Source organism: Cnephaeus nilssonii (genome assembly GCF_951640355.1).
Source record: "Cnephaeus nilssonii genome assembly, chromosome: 4".
NCBI classification, from domain to species: Eukaryota; Metazoa; Chordata; class Mammalia; order Chiroptera; family Vespertilionidae; genus Cnephaeus; species Cnephaeus nilssonii.
Window position 1 is genome coordinate 86343518 of NC_137075.1, and position 16941 is coordinate 86360458.

General features: G+C 39.4%; 1 protein-coding gene across 6 annotated transcripts in view; it reads left to right on the forward strand.

Moving 5' to 3' along the window:
• The window catches only part of PSEN1 (presenilin 1), a 61746-nt gene that overhangs the window by 32706 nt on the left and 12099 nt on the right, over nt 1-16941 (forward strand). For all 6 annotated transcript variants that reach the window (XM_079768197.1, XM_079768199.1, XM_079768201.1 and 3 more), the window contains 5 exons: nt 1572-1713; nt 5364-5431; nt 10737-10957; nt 13964-14062; nt 16565-16651. In XM_079768197.1, coding sequence (XP_079624323.1) covers nt 1572-1713; nt 5364-5431; nt 10737-10957; nt 13964-14062; nt 16565-16651 — 617 coding nt within the window. The remainder of the gene's footprint in view (nt 1-1571; nt 1714-5363; nt 5432-10736; nt 10958-13963; nt 14063-16564; nt 16652-16941) is intronic.

A 16941-nucleotide genomic window follows, 5' to 3' on the forward strand; every position in this document is an offset into this window, starting at 1 on the left:
GGATAGAGAGTTAGAAACATTGATCAGCTGCCTCTTGCACACCCCCTACTGGGGATGTGCCCGCAACCAAGGTACGTGCCCCTGACCGGAATCGAACCTGGGACCCTTGAGTCCGCTGGCCGACGCTCCATCCACTGAGCCAAACCGGTTTCGGCAAGCTATTAATTTTTGAAAGAAAGACTATGACAATGAGTATCGGCAGATAATGGAAATAATAGCTAAAAGAGATTAAGTAATATTCTCTGTATTAATTAGAGTTAGCTTGGCTACATATTATAGAACAGGGATTAGCAAGTCATAGTCCACAGAGCAGCTCTGCTTGTCACCTATTTTTGTAAATAAAGTTTTGTTGGATCACAACCACGTCCATTCTTTTATATATTGTCTCTGCCTGCTTTTATAAGAGATATATATGGCTTTTATATGGTTGCAGCAGAGGCCATATCACCCACAAAACTTAAAAAATACATACTCTCTAGTCCTTTGCAGAAAGTTTGCTGATCTGATTATAGAAAATCAAAACAGCTGCTTTAAATAACATACATGTTTTATCTCTCATGGAGTAGTGCAGAGGTGGTCAATCAGTTTGGAATAGTGGCTTCCCATTCATCAAGGATTCAGGCTCCTTTCTTCTTTATTGCTATACCATAGGTTATTTCAGGGTCTATACTCTAGGTCCATGGTCGGCAAACTGCAGCTCATGAGCCACATGCGGCTCTTCCACAAAATACCACGGCCTGGGCGAGTCTATTTTGAAGAAGTGGCTTTAGAAGAAGTTTAAGTTTAAAAAATTTGGCTCTTAAAAGAAATTTCAATCGTTGTACTGTTGATACTTGGCTCTGTTGACTAATGAGTTTGCTGATCACTGCTCTAGGTTATTAGGGTGCTGGAGCCCTAGCCTTCATTCAAACAGCAGGAAGCAAGAAGGAGTAGGGGAGAAAAGGACATAAAACATCTCAGCAGAATTAACTCCTTTCTTAGAAGTTCCACACAATATAGTATCTGCTTATAACTCATTGGCCATTATTTAATCTCCTGGCCACACCTGACTATAAGGGTTTCAGAACTAAAGTCTTTTAGCTGGGAACATTGGCACCTAGAATAAAATTGTTTTTGTGTGAATGAGAAATAAGGGGGAAATGGATATGTGACATTATCTCAAGACAACCCCAGTTGCAGTCACCCTAAAGATGAAAGATAATAATTATAAGCCATATTACTTCCGCTGACAATCCCTTGTATCCTCAGTAGTTTATGTGGCAGAATCTGGTTCTTTAGCAAATCCTAAGAAGCAGTGGAGAAAGAATATTTGCTGAGGTAAATTATTTCAGGATATAGCATCCACTAGATGGAGTCAGGGTCTGGTTCACAACTCCTATATCTTAGATATCTTCTTTTATTTTGAAGCGCTATTTTTGTTAAGTTAAAACTTCTTGACTAGGTTGATGAGATGGGCAAAAGTGATATATCATTTGAATCAGGGAAACAAAACTCATGTTGGAGAGAGTATATGGCTTGGTATATCTATCCATTAACACTTATCTGAGGCTTTGTGTTTTGTTTTGTTATAGAATCTATACTCCATTCACAGAGGACACGGAGACTGTGGGCCAGAGAGCTCTGCACTCGATTCTGAATGCTGCTATCATGATCAGCGTCATTGTTGTCATGACTATTCTCCTGGTGGCTCTATATAAATACAGGTGCTATAAGGTGAGCATGAGAGACAGAGCTTTGCTTTCCACCATATTCTTTTTATGATTGGGCTTTCCATCTATGCTTTACTTGGTCTAGTAAAGAAAAAGGTCTGAGCCATGGCTGGTGTGGCTCAGTGGTTGGAGCTACAGCTTGCCAAAGGGTCGTAGGTTCGATTCCTGGTCATGAACCTGGTTGCAGGTTCATTTCCGGCCCCAGTCAGGAGCATGTGCAGGAGGCAATCAATCAATATGTCTCTTTCACATTGATGTTTCTCTCTCTATCCTCCCCTTCCACTCTCTCTAAAAATCAGTGGAAAAAATATTCTCCAGTGACGATTAACAACAACAAAAAATAAATATTAAAATAACAAATTAACGTATTTTACCTATTGACTTGGTAAAGATTAATCTAGCCTTTTTTTGTGAAGGCACAAACCAGTATGTGTCAATAATGATTAGAAAGAGTTTCTAGACTTTGATTCAGTAATTTTGCTTTCATGGTTTATTCTGAAGAAAGGATTACAAATGCTGAAAATATTTGCAGCCTGGGATATTCATCCTAGCATAAATTATAATTGGAAAAAAAAAGAAACTCTAACAAATTCATGCATAAGGAAAAGGTTAAATTGTCGGTTCATCTATGTAAGTATAACTAGAGACCCGATGCACGAAATTTGTGCAGGGGAGGAGGGGGAGTGTCCCCCTCAGCCCACCCTGCACTCTCTCAAATCCGGGACCCCTCGGGGGATATCCAACTGCTGGTTTAGGCCCCATACCAGGGATTGTGCCTAAACCGGCAGTTGGACATCCCTCTCATAATCCTGTACTGCTGGCTCCTAACCGCTCACCTGCCTGCCTGCCTGCCTGATTGCCCCTAACTGCCTCCCCTGCTGGCCTGATCGCCCCTAACTTTCCCCCTTGCCAGCCTGGTTGCCCATAACTGCCACCGCTGCCAACCAGGTTGCTCCTAACTGCCCCCCCACACCAGCCTGGTCACCCCTTACTGCCCTCCCCTGTCAGCCTGGTCGTCCCCAACTGCCCTCTTCTGCTGGCCTGGTTGCCCCTAGGGGCATGATGCAAGTAAGGAAATACCTTTCTGTTGTTTTTTGCTTTTGTTTTTTCCAGATGAAATATAGTAAGAGCTCCCTTTAGAATATTTTATTAAAGTACAAGTATTTAGAGGGAAATGTACAGGTATCTTCAGGTTACTTTGATATGTAGGAGAGATGGATAGAAATGTTACAAAGCAAGTGTAGCAAAACATGAGTATAGAATTTAGGTGGTACATGGGTGTTCACTGTAAAAATCTTTAAACTTTGCTGTGCTCAAAATTTGTTATAATAGAATGTTTGTGGAAGAACACCAGAAGTTAAATTTGATAAAGTTTTTTAAAGAAAGAGGCAGCAAAATTAATTTTTTAAATTGCTTTTAGAGAGGAAGAAAGAGGGAGAGAGAGATAGAAACATCAATGATGAGAGAGAATCATTGATCGGTTGCCTCCTGCATGCCCCCCACTGGGGATCGAGCCCTCAACCTGGGCATGTGCCCCTGACCGGAATTGAACCTGGGACCCCTTCAGTTCGCAGGCTGATACTCTATCCACCAAGCCAAACTGGCTAGGGCAAAGTAATATTTTAAAAAGAATTAATAATCATAGATCACCTTGGGTGATCAAAACAGAACCACAAGAGAAAATTAACATAAATCCTAATCATACCTAGACTTTGCTAGCTTAGAGTCTGATTATCTGAACAACTGATCTGGAGGTTAGGGTTGGGAGATTTAGAAAAATGAAGACAAAACAATATTCTTGATTTGGACATTTTCTTTCTCTCCTTTTTTCGGGGTTCAATTTGATCTGGTTAAGAGATATGTTTGGAAATGTTATTAAGTAGCTCCTTCTGTCATTAAGTAATAAAGTTCATTGAAATTAAGTAAATAATGGGTCTGTGCACCTTGGAATAATTTCACTTTTGGTTAGAAGTTCTTGACAATTTATCATGCTTATTCTGTTTTTAAAAACTCCGTGCTTTTAGGTTGTATAGTATTTTCTCAAATATACCCATTACATAAAATTACCATTTAAAATTTTTATCTTGTGTAATCCTATATAATAAAGAGATAATATGCAAATGGTTGTCACACCCTCACACTATCACGCCATAACAGCTCAGACACTCAACACCGGGGAGAGAGGAATGGGGACCAGCCAGGTTGCGGCCTGGAGAGGGACACGCTGCACGCCCCATGGTCCCGGGCGCCAGCCAGCGCCTGCGGCTGTGGCCCAGGCAAAGCTGCCCGCCCACAGTCCCCTGTGGCTGCGCTGGCCCGGGAGAAGCTAGCCAGGTCCTGTGTGCCTGCAGCAGGCCAGAGGGGGGGAAGCCTGGATCCCGGGTGCCTGTGATCGGCTGGAAAAGGAATCGTGGGTCCCAGGGGCGGGGCGAGGCAGAGGTGGTTAGGGGCAATCAGGCCAGCAGGGGAGTAGTTAGGGGTGATCAGGGAGGCAGGCAGAGGTGGTTAGAGGCGATCAGGCAGGTAGAGGTGGTTAGGGGCAATCAGGCAGGCAGGCAGGCAGGCGAGTGGCTAGGAGCCAGTGGTCCTGGATTGCGAGAGGCAGTTGGACATCCCCCAAGGGGTCCTGGATTGGAGAGGGTGCAGGCCGGGCTGAGGGACCACCCCCTTCCCCGCGTTCCCCGCCCCCGCCCCCCCCCCCCCCCCCCCCGTGCATGAATGTCATGCACCGGGCCAAAATCAAATTCTGATCAATTTCTCACATTAATAAACTAAACATGAGTAATAGAGACTAATATTTATATAATGATGGACTTAAAATTTAAAGAATTCATATAATACATTCGTAATGGAAAAATAAATGTAGAAAGCATTGCAATACTTATTGAAACTTAACAGTCTGAATATTCTTTTGTCAAATGGTTATGTAGTTTAGAAAACCTATTTTCTCTGTACAGTTAATGTATACATGCAAAGGTCACCTAACTGAATAGCTGATTTTCAATTTTATTGAATGTTATTTGTCAATTATTTTATTTCATTCAATTTATTATTTATTCCAGGAACACTACAAAATTCCTCCACCGAAAATATTGCTGCTTTAAAGTTTAAATGTCAACTGTTGACCCAATTGATAATTTGGCACTTTAGAATTCATTGTCTTTAAAATTTTATCTATTTCCAAAGGAATGAGAATCTATATATGTCTTGCTGAAATTTCTATTTACTATTATGAGTTGTTCAGACCCAAAGAGTTCTATATAAAAATGCACTGAACCCTAGCTGGTTTGGCTCAGTAGATAGAGCGTTGACCTGCAGACTGAAGGGTCCTGGGTTCAATTCCGGCCAAGGGCACATGCCCGGGTTGCAGGCTCATTCCCCACTAGGGGGTGTGCAGGAGGCAGCCGATCAATGATTCTCTCTCATCATTGATGTTTCTATCTATCTCTCCCTCTCCCTTCCTCTCTGAAATCAATTAAAAAAGACATATATATATTATTAAAAAAAAAAAGAATGCACTTAACCCAAAGCCATATGTGTTCAGCCATTTGAAAAGAATAACATATACAGAAATAATATACTATTTTTGAAGAAAGTAATTTGCAATTTATTTGGGTCATGGGCTCTCTTATTTATATTGAAATTCTTTTCTAGGTCATCCATGCCTGGCTTATTATTTCATCTCTATTGTTGCTGTTCTTTTTCTCATTCATTTATTTGGGGTAAGTGGTGAAATATTTGGTCTATTTTTCAGAAATTAATTCTGTTAGGGGTCTCTATCTTTTAAAGCCATGTCCTTGATTGATAAATAACTCTTAAATTATAATTGTTTCCATATGTCGGTCATACTTGGTATAAATCACGTTAATATAAATAGGGATATTCTTTTATTGATCCTTGCTTATAATAAGTAGAACTGAAAGAACTCACGACTATAATCAGTTCTAAGTCTTTTTAGTGAAGAACTTATCTAATTACTTTAATAAAAAAAATTTTTAAAGTCTATAATCAGATTGTTAACAGGATATCAAGAAAGTGTATGCATGATTTAATTGCTTTTCAATTTTTTATATTGTTTTATAAGTTGTTTTTTCTCTCAAATGAAATCTTATTTGAAAATTTCACATATAAAATAGAAAAAAGTAGAACTATCTGTTGAAAAGAGTAGAGAGACTGAGATTTCTTAACCCCAGTGACACAGAATCAAGTTTGTAAATCATTGGGATAGATCTTATATTAGGAACAGAAGCAATAAAACTAATACATAAATTGCCCCAGCCTGGTGGTTTACTTGGTTGGAGCATTGTCCTTTATACCAAAAAAAGGTTGCAGGTTTGATTTCAGGTCATGGTACACATCTAGGTTGCTGGTTTGATCCTGGGTTGGGGCACGTAAGGGAGGCAACCGATTGATGTTTCTCTCTCCCTTCTCTTTCTCTCTCTTCCCCTCCCCCTTCCTGACTGTCTGAAATCAATAAGCATATCCTCAAGTGAGGATTTAAAAAAACAACAACGAATGCATAAATGGAAGTTTCATAGAGGCAGTGGGAATAACGACAGACAAAAGAAACAAGTGAGAGAATCTATAAGAACTTGGTGGTTTTCTAGAAAAAAAAAGATAACTGCCACTGAAGCAATAGAAAATATAAATAGAAGTAAAGAAAAAACAGCAGAAAGTTGTTGAAAAGGTTTCCATCCTACCTACCAATTAAAATAATACCAGGCACAAATGGGTTCATATTAAACCTTCTAGGACTGGAAAATTCTAATAGTATTTTAACTGTTCCAAAACACAGAAGAAGAAGGAAAACTTCCAGAATCATTTTATGAAGCCAGCATAACACTGATACAAAAATCCCTTATAAATTATAAAGTAAAAGGAAACTGTAGACCATTCTATTTATTGATATCAAAGGAATAACTAAATATTAAACAGGATTCAGAAATACATTGAAGGAAAATATATTATGACCAAGTGGAATTTGTTTGCAGAATGCAAGGTTGTTTCATTATTAGCAAACTAGAGGCCCCATGCACGAAATTCGTGCACGGGTTTGTGTGTGTGTGTGTGTGTGTGTGTGTGTGTGTGTGTGTGTGTCCCTCAGCCCAGCCTGCACCCTCTCCAGTCTGGGATCCTTCTCACAATCCAGGACTGCTGGCTCCCAACTGCTCACCTGCCTGCCTGCCTGATTGCCCCTAACCGCTTCTGCCTGCCAGCCTGATCACCCCCTAACCACTCCCCTGCCAGCCTGATCGACACCTAACAGCTCCCCTGCTGGCCTGATTGCCCCTAACTGCCCTCCCCTGCTGGCCCGGTCATCCCTAACTGCCCTCTCCTGCAGGTCTGGTTGCCCCCAACTGTCCTCCCCTACTGGCCCGGTCACCCCTAACTGTCCTCCCCTGCAGGTCTGGTTGCCCCCAACTGTCCTCCCCTACTGGCCCAGTCACCCCTAACGGCCCTCCCTTGCCAGCCTGTTTGCCCTTAACTGCCCTCCTCTGATGGCCTGGTTGCCCCTAACTGCCCTCCCCTGCTGACCTGGTCCCCCCCAGCTGCCCTCCCCATGCAGGCCTGATTGCCCCCAACTGCCCTCTCCTGCAGGCCTGGTCACCCCTAACTGCCCTCCCCTGCTGGCCTGATCGCCCACAACTGCCCTCCCCTGCTGGCCATCTTGTGTGTTGGAGGGATGGTCAATTTGCATATTATCTCTTTTTAGATAGGATTTCAATATAAGTCACTGTGTTACTAAGCCATCATCCCTGTACATGCTAAAAGGCATTTGATGAAATTTAGGACCTTTTCTTGATCAAATTCTTTTTAAAAACAAATATATGATTACTTCGTTAACATAATAAAATGTATGGATCTCATCTAAAGGTCATTACCACCTCATAGGGAAGCAAGATGCATGCCTAGTAACGTTAGGAACAAGATGGGGATTTCCTTTATCACTATTCACTGCTATTGTCTGCCATTGCTCTGGAGGGAATAGTTAACTAAATAAGAGAAAAAAAAGAAAGAAGAGCTATAGAATTTGTAAAAGATGGTTAAATTATCAATATTTGAAGATAAAATTATCATTTACTTCGTTTCAGAATTAACTAAAAGATAATTATAATCACTAAGTATTGTTGGATAAATATTCTAATCTGTTAAGGTTGCAAACAAACACACATTGGTGTATAACGTTTTTAAAAATATGTATTTATTTCGGAGAGAGGAAAGAAGAGGTAGAGAGGGAAAGATAATGATAAGAGAGAATCGATATGATGCCTACTGAACACCCCCTACTGGAGATGAAACCATGAACCGTGACTTCCTGGTTCATGTGTCAATGCTCAACCACTGAGCATACCAGCCAGGCTGGTGTATAACTTGTAAGAACAGTTTGGCAAAACCATTAAAATTTTCAATGTATATGCACTGAACTTAGTAATTTATAGAGATAATAATTGTAGAATTATTGCTAATGGCAAAATAATGGAATCAGTCTAAATATCAATCAATAGAAAACTGATTAAATAAATTATGGTACATCCATACAATAAAGCCATTAAAAGAATGTGGCAGCTCTGATATACTAATGTGGAAAGTTCTTCATTAGTATTTTAGGAGGAAAAAGCCTGGTATAGAACAGTGTAATAATATGCTATCATTTGTGTCTAATAAAAAAGTGTATATATGATATAGACCCTCTCTAAAAGGATACACATGAGTCTGGCGGTGTGTCTCAGCAGTTGAGTGTTGAACCAGGAAACAAGAGGTTGTTGGTTCGATTCCTGGTCAGGGCACATGACATGTTGCAGGCTCAATCCCCAGTAGAGGATATGCAGGAGGTAGCCATTCGATGATTCTCTGTCATCATTGATGTTTCTATCTCCCTCTCCATTCACTCTCTATAAAAATCAATAAGAACATTCTTTTTAAATATATATATATTTTATTGATTTTTTACAGAGAGGAAGGGAGAAGGATAGTTAGAAACATTGATGAGAGAGAAACATCAATCAGCTGCCTTCTGCACACCTCCTACTGGGGATGTGCCCGCAACCAAGGTACATGCCCTTGACCGGAATTGAACCTGGGACCCTTCAGTTTGCAGGCCAATGCTCAGTCCACTGAGCCAAACAGTTAAGGCTAAAAACATATTCTTTTTTTTTTTTTAAATATATTTTATTGATTTTTTACAGAGAGGAAGGGAGAGGGATAAAGAGCTAGAAACATCGATGAGAGAGAAACATCGACCAGCTGCCTCCTGCACACCCCCTACTGGGGTTAAGTTTTTAAACTTAACTTCTTCTAATGCCACTTCTTCAAAATAGACTCGCCCAGGCCGTGGTATTTTGTGGAAGAGCTACACTCAAGGGGCCAAAGAGCTGCATGTGGCTCGCGAGCCGCAGTTTGCCGACCACTGTTATAGATGGTGGAATCCCTCCCCCACAATTAAAATAGTATTTTTCTTCATTATAAAAATGGCCCTTCCTGGGTAGCTCAGGTGGTTAGAGTGTCATCCCGATACGCCAAGGTTTCGGGTTCGATGCTCAGTCAGGCCACATACAAGAACCAACCAATGAATGGAACAATAAATAAATCAATGTTCCTCTCTCTGTCTCTCTCACACTCTGAAATCATGTTTTTAAAAATGACTAAACATTCATTGTAAAAAAAACACCTATTTCACAAGATTATAAAGAGAAAAGTAGTAAAGAAATAACCAGATTCCCATCATCTAAAGATAAGTCCTGCATCCTTTCAGGAGTTATATATCGATATATTGCTCTCTCACTATTTCATAAATGAGATTTTTTTTTTCAGGCAGCTGTGTCATGCGTGTGTGTGTGTGTGTGTGTGTGTGTGTGTGTGTGTGTCTTTTAATGGATTTATAAATTTCATTTTATGAAGGTACGAGAGGCCTGGTGCATGAATTCGTGCACAGGTGGGGTCTGGCCAGCCCACCCCAATCTGGGTTGATTGGGCCCCCTGGGAGGCCATGGGGAAGGGACAGGAGAGGTTGGCTGTCCGCCCCAATTGGGGTGGGGGGCCGATTGGGGGCGGGGCCAGCTGAGGGGAGGGGCCGAGGGCAGTTGGCCGGCTGGCCTCACCTCCTGGGCCTGCCTCCTGGTCAAACTCCAGGTTGAACTCCCGGTCGAGGGGACAATTGCATATTAGTCTTCTTTTAAAAAATATTTTTATTGATTTTTAGAGAGAGAGGAAGGGAAAGGGAGATAGAGATAGAAACATTGATGAAAGAGGAAGTCATCAATTGGCTGCCTTCTGCATGGCCCCCACTGGGGATCAAGCCTGAAATCTGGGCATGTGCCCTGACTGGGAATTGAACCAGCGACCTCTTGGTTCCTGGGTCGATGCTCAACTGCTGAGCCACACCAGCCAGGCAGCACGTTAGCCTTTTATTATATAGGATCATACATTCTAACCATGAAATTAATTGTTCATGTTTCATTTTTGTCAATTTCAGGTATTTTATTTCTTTATTTTAATATTTTAATGCATTTTATTTAAATAGATAGCACATGTTCTACCATAACATAATTACCATAGATTTTTTGGGAAAACATGTTTTTTAAAAAATGAAATGCTGTTTTTTCATAAAATTTCCACACTCTCTAATCTGTAATCCTGCCCAAAATTAAAACCAGCATTACAGGTGACTACATGAATCATTCCTCCCATCCCTTTGTTACAATTTCAGATATTTTAAACGAGAGTTTCCAAAGTATAGAATTAAGTATTTTAGGTGGTATATGGCCTTTTTTTAGTTTTTGTACTTAGTTTTATAGCTACTGGTTTCCCATTTATATGAATGATACAGTTTTCTGTTAAAATAATTTGAGGAGAAAAGTGAATTAATTTAAAGAAAATGTTAAAATAATAGCACCGTTGGTACAAGATATGGTAAAAATATGAAGGTGGGATATGAATATCTAATGTTTGAGAACCATAGTTGTAAACAGTGTTTTGAGGAAATTATTATACATAAATCTTTTTATGTCTCTGTTTCATTTTTTTCAGGGAAGTGTTTAAAACCTATAATGTTGCCGTAGACTACATTACTATTGCCCTCCTGATCTGGAATTTTGGTGTGGTGGGAATGATTGCCATTCATTGGAAAGGTCCACTGCGGCTCCAGCAGGCGTATCTCATCATGATCAGTGCCCTCATGGCCCTGGTATTTATCAAGTACCTCCCAGAATGGACTGCATGGCTCATCTTGGCTGTGATTTCAGTATATGGTAAAACCCGAGATTGACTTTTTTTTTTTTAATCACAGAGATACCTCACCTGGTGTATTTTCCTGCCTCTTCTAGTTATCTTGACTTACGAAAATGATAATTTTCATAATTAATTAGCAAACAATTAATTAGCGATGGCATCTTTATCATAGAAAGATTTCAATTTTTTGAGGTTAATATCTTTAAAAATATTTTATTACTGCCTCCAGTTTAACTCAGTGATAGACAGATTTCTGGTCAGGAGACTTACTTAGATTCATATCCTATCTGTGCCACTGACAGCCTTTGTGATCTTAGGAATGTGACTCAGCCTATTTGAGCTTCAGTTGCCTCATTTGGAAAATGGGAACAATGCTTCCCAGAATTTGTAAGGGTTCAGAATATATGCTTAACACATAAAATGCTCATTTTAATTTTTTTAAAAATATACTTTTATTGATTTCAGAGAGGAAAGGAGAGGCAGAGAGATAGAAACATTAATGATGAGAGAGAATCATTGATCGGCTGCCTCCTGCCCAGGTTGGGGATTGAGCCCCAACCTGGGCATGTGCACTAATTGGAAATCAAACTGTGACCTCCTGGTTCGTAGGTCAATGCTCGAGCACTGAGCAACACTGGCTGGGCTCACTTAATTTTTAAAGTAAAAATTAGGTTATCTTTTTATAAGGCATTTGGGTAGAATTATTCTTTTAAAAATAACTTATTTGGGCAGTATGAGATTCAAATTCATTAACAACCAGTGTTACATGGGTCCTGAACAGTCAGAATGTGCCCTGGCCACGAATAACCAAGGCAGTTGTACAAGTGTGTACTCTGTGGCTATTGCCCTGCATGAAAGCCACAAAAAGAGATCCATTTTTAGAGGTCAGTATGTGGTTTCTACATTATAAGTAGGTAGTGTTTTTTTATTCCTATACAGTTGCTTATTAAAAAATGTCAGGGGACCCACATTAGGAAACCTCATCATCCTAATTTGAGTGTTAAAGAAAAAGTGTATGGAAATAGAATTGGATTGGTTCCGTTCTCATATAGAACTAAAGTCATATGTCCTCTATGCCTGAATTTAGGTTATCTTCTATATATATAAAAGCCTAAGCAACTGTCCACCGTCCGACTGGTAGCTATGATGTGCACTGACGACCAGGGGGCAGATGCTCAGCGCAGGAGCTGCCGAACTGTGGTGTCTTGGCAGCTGTGGTTCTAGGCCAGTGATGGGCAACCTTTTGAGCTTGGTGTGTCAAACTTCGCCAAAAAACTGAGCATAACTCAGGTAGTGTGTCACTTTGAGGAAAAAACATTATTTCGCAAATGTTTCATCCTCAGGAGCAGCAAATGTTTCATCCTCGGCATGCGGCTGCCTCAGCGGCCACGTGTCATCAGAAATGGCTATGCGTGTCATAGGTTTGCCATCACTGTTCTAGGGTGATGCACCCAGAACCAGAGAGGAGGGAGCCCAATTTCAGTGTGTATCACCTAAGAATTGCCCTCTAGCAATCCGGGACCCCTCGGGGGATGTCGGAGAGCCGGTCTTGGCCCTATCTCTGCAGGCCAGGCCAAGGGACCCCACCGGTGCACGGATCCGTGACCGGGCCTCTAGCATAATAGAATAGTATTTGATGATTTGCAAAGTACTCATCAATTATTCCATAGCTATGATGAAGAATGTTAGTGCTGTACTTCATCCAATCAGCAACTAATAAATACTTTACAGTCAGATTTTACTAATATGTTCTGTTCAGTGCCATTGTCAACAACCACATTTTGCTAAGAAACCTGAAGTTTATATAGGTAAAGTATTTGCCCAAGCTTACCCTATTTGATGTAGAATCGGAATCCCAAGTTCAGTCTTTTTTCTACTACATTACATTCTTTTTCCCATCAACCTTTATTTCCTTCAAATATGATACAAATAAATACCTCTACAGAGCTTTGAGTTCCTTTAAAATGCAAAACTTTTGTATCTGATATTTAGAGCAGTGATTTTCAACCTTTTTCATCTCATGGCACACACAAATTAATACTAAAATTCTGAGGCAGACCAAAAAATATTTAGGAACACAACAAATTTCTCTTTTCTTATTCAAAACAAATTGAAGTGGAAGCAGTGAGAGTAGCAATTTGTTTGTGTGTATTGTATTAATTGTAGTAGTAGTAGTAGTAGTAGTAGTAGTAGTAGTAGTAGTAGTAGTTTACGAGATATTACCATTTGCAGGCATGAGGTGTTTTACTTAAATGCATCGGACTGATTGGAATATCACCATAAGCTGTCAAGTTTTCCTTTAAAATGTACCTGTTTTATATTTTCAAATGTTTGAAATTATTTTCCATATTCTGAATTTTCATGATAGAAAATGTAAGAACAGCTGCAGTTATTGGAAAGAGATGGTGGTAGAATCAAGAATAATTTAGAAAAACAACAAAAAAGAATAATTTAGGCATTTTACTTCCTCTCTTAGTTGCTGTTTTTGTGAAAACAGGTATACTCTAAGACCTAAATATTTATGAAGTGCTTTTGACAGGAAAATTAAAAAAATGCTAAACTCTCTCATAGAAAAGTTTATTATTTTGTTTAAATTTACTGCCCTTTTATTTCAAAGGAGAGAAGATGAATCTCTTGTCTGCTCTTCATATTTTGAAAAGTTCAATCAAATACCCTCTATTAAATTCCTTTTACAATAAAGCTCCTATTTGTGGCTTATAGATATGGTTTGTTTTCGAGAAACATCAGTGTGATAGCCTGACATCGATCGGCTACCTCCTGCATGTTCCCTGCTGGGGATTGAGGCAGTGACCCCAGAGTGTGCCCTGACTGGGAATTGAACCAGCAACCTTTCAGTGCATGCGAAGACACCCAACCAACTGAGCCACACTAGCCAGGGCCATTTCACATCTTTTTGTTTTTAAAAAAGTAAATATTCTCCATTGGCTAATTTCTCTCTAACACACCTACTTACAAGTTTAGTCAGTACATTTTTTCAGATACCTTTTCTATTTTTCTCTTTCTAGATTTAGTGGCTGTTTTGTGTCCAAAAGGCCCACTTCGTATGCTGGTTGAAACAGCTCAAGAAAGAAATGAAACTCTCTTTCCGGCTCTCATTTACTCCTGTAAGTATTTTGGAATGGTATTAAATTAGTAAGCAGCTTAGAGTTTATAGGAACTGAAACACATATGACTAGGTCATTATCATGGTACTTTTTGTCTCATCTTAAATGCAGATCTCTGTTTCCTTGCAAATTATTATCTTCCACCTGACATGGTAGAGAAGAAATAAAGTTTTTTTAAAAAAATAGGTTTTTATTGATATTAGAGAGAAAGAGAGAGAGAGAGAAACATTGATCGGCTGCCTCCTGCACTCACTCCAACTAGGGAACAAACCCACAATCTGGGCATGTGCCTTGACTGGGAATTGAACTAGAGACCTTTTGATGCATGGGACAATGCTCAACCGAGCCATACCGGCCAGGGCAAGATAGAAGAAATATTTAGAAATTGGGGAGCCAGTATTCTCACTTAAAATCTTACTAGTCAAGTGTTATTGAGTACTTGTTATAGACATATCTTGCAGAGTTTATGAAAGAATTGTACTGTTCCTCAAAATGTGTTTGCCTTTTTTTGTTTTAGAGTCATCCTCTTCCTAATAATTCAGTAAATATTTATTGGGCATTGACCATCTTTTCCCACAGAGCATTGTGGGGGGAAAAAGATGATTAAGATACTTTGCCTTCCTTCAGAGCTCATTTGCTTATAATTTAGAGATCAGATAAGAAAATATACAAATAAGCGGCATCCAAGGAAGAATGTGATCAAAGTGAGAAGAGGCACAAAGTGGAGAGAGTTCAAAAGGGGGGAAGTCTGGCTGGGGACACAGGGAAGGCTTCTTCCTGGAAGAGACAGCATTTGGATTGAATCTGTTAAGGATATGGTAGGATTGCAGCAACACAGAGGGAAATCAGTTCCGTAAGTGGGCTTGTCACAAAGAATGGCTTGGAGATATAAGTGTGGGGCCTCTTTATCAAATGTAAAGTGTTTAATTGGACTAGAACATGGAGTACAAAATGGGGAGAATACTAGGGAGAGTTTAGAGAAGCAGATTACAGCAAGATCAACTATAGATTTGAGTGACTGGTTTAGCTGTCTATGCTTTTCATGATCAATGGAGAACCATAAAAGGTTCTTGAGCAGAAGAATAAAGAAAAATATGTGATAAAAACTAGATGTGACCCACACGCCTGAAATGTTTACTGTTTGGCCCTTTATTGGAAAAGTCGGTAGACCCCTGATTTCTGTAGTAATATTAAATGTTAAGAGAGTTTGTAGCAATATTTTCTCGTTTGCATAAAGAAAGAAAACCAAACACCTGCTGCTGTGTTTCCAAGAAGGCTGCAGAAATCCCTAAGCCTGGAACGTATGGGGCCTTCTGTTTCTCTTATTTGGGTTTGGATTTAGCTGAACAGTGCATTGCCTGCCTGGCTTAGGTTGACTTTGATCAGTTAGTTGTGTTATTGTATAATGTAACTTATTTAACCTCAAAATAACAAAGTCATGAATAAATATGCCTATTATAGAATGTTCAGCCTCCTTTTTTGTGTATTTCTTTATAAGTTACTCAAAAAGCCTAAGAGTATTAGGAACATGGATACAATGATAAAATTTATGATAAAAAGCCAGAGAGACATAGACGCCAAGTATCTTGTTTAAAATTGCTTACTGTGATCAGGTTAGGCATTTGGTTCCTGGTGTAGCCCTGTATGGTACATGTTTATATGAATTTTTATATTATTGTTGGTATATTTTCAGGATAACTTCCCAAAAGTGGTATTCCTTGGTCTAAGGGTTAATGTATATGTAGTTTTGTTAGATGTTACCATATCCCCCTCTAGTAGGGTCTATACCATTTTTAGTTCCATGAAATATATGAGAAGCACCATTTTAAAGTATTGATATTATCTCTTAACTAAAATGTGACAGAGATACATATGTATGCAATATTTTTTTCTTATTCTCCATATGTAACACAGGCTAGCATTATTAAAAATCCCAGAAATGACACACGATATGAAGAAACTTACTCCGTGCACTTTTAGAATTATAATAAGCATATGATACTCTTGTGAACCCTATTTTGTCCTCTAATTTAGTTCCAAGAAGTAATTTTTATCCGTGAATTCACACTATTTTAGGAAATTCAACTATCCAGCTACTGTTGCAGTGGAACCTTGCTGGCCTGAAGAGTTTTCCTTTTGGTTACTTTTCAGGGACTGTCAGTGATGACGAGCACTTTTACAATAGCAGCTGCAGTTTTAACACTACAGTAAACATTTCATTTCAGAATTTTTTATATGCCAGAATCAAAGAGAACCTTTTGTGTTTTTAAAATGCATTTAGTTCTGATTTTTAAGCATGCTTTAGGGGACATTAAGAAGATTGGTAGGAAGAGGTTAATGGGGGGGAAAGGATGACTTTTGAAATACTTTCAACAATAAAGATTAAAAGAACAAGAAAAAGAAGCTTGGTGATTTGTGTAGAGAACTGGTGGCCTGCTGTCTATTCGTGCACTTTCCTTCTGTGTTTCCAGTGCTTACCTGGACTTCTGTCTTTCTTAACAGCAACCATGGTGTGGTTGGTGAATATGGCAAAAGGAGACCCAGAAGCCCAAAGGAAGGTATCCAAAAACTCCAATTATAATGAACAAAGTAGGTAAATTTTATTTGGAAATTAACTGGGGTTTCGGGTCATTGTCATCTTATGGCTGACAATTAGTTATAAAGTGGTGATTGTAACCTTTTTCTTTGGTCATAGATTCCTTTTCAAATCTCCTGAAAGCTGTGGTAATACCCTGTAAAAATACAAATATTAAGGATTTCAGATAGTCCAACCCAATAGTACAGCCAAGGCACTGGGTTAAGAATTTCTGCCGTTGGGTACCATTAATGCCAGTATGAAAGTTTCAAGTGGAGACTGATTTTAAAAAGAACAGGTAGCC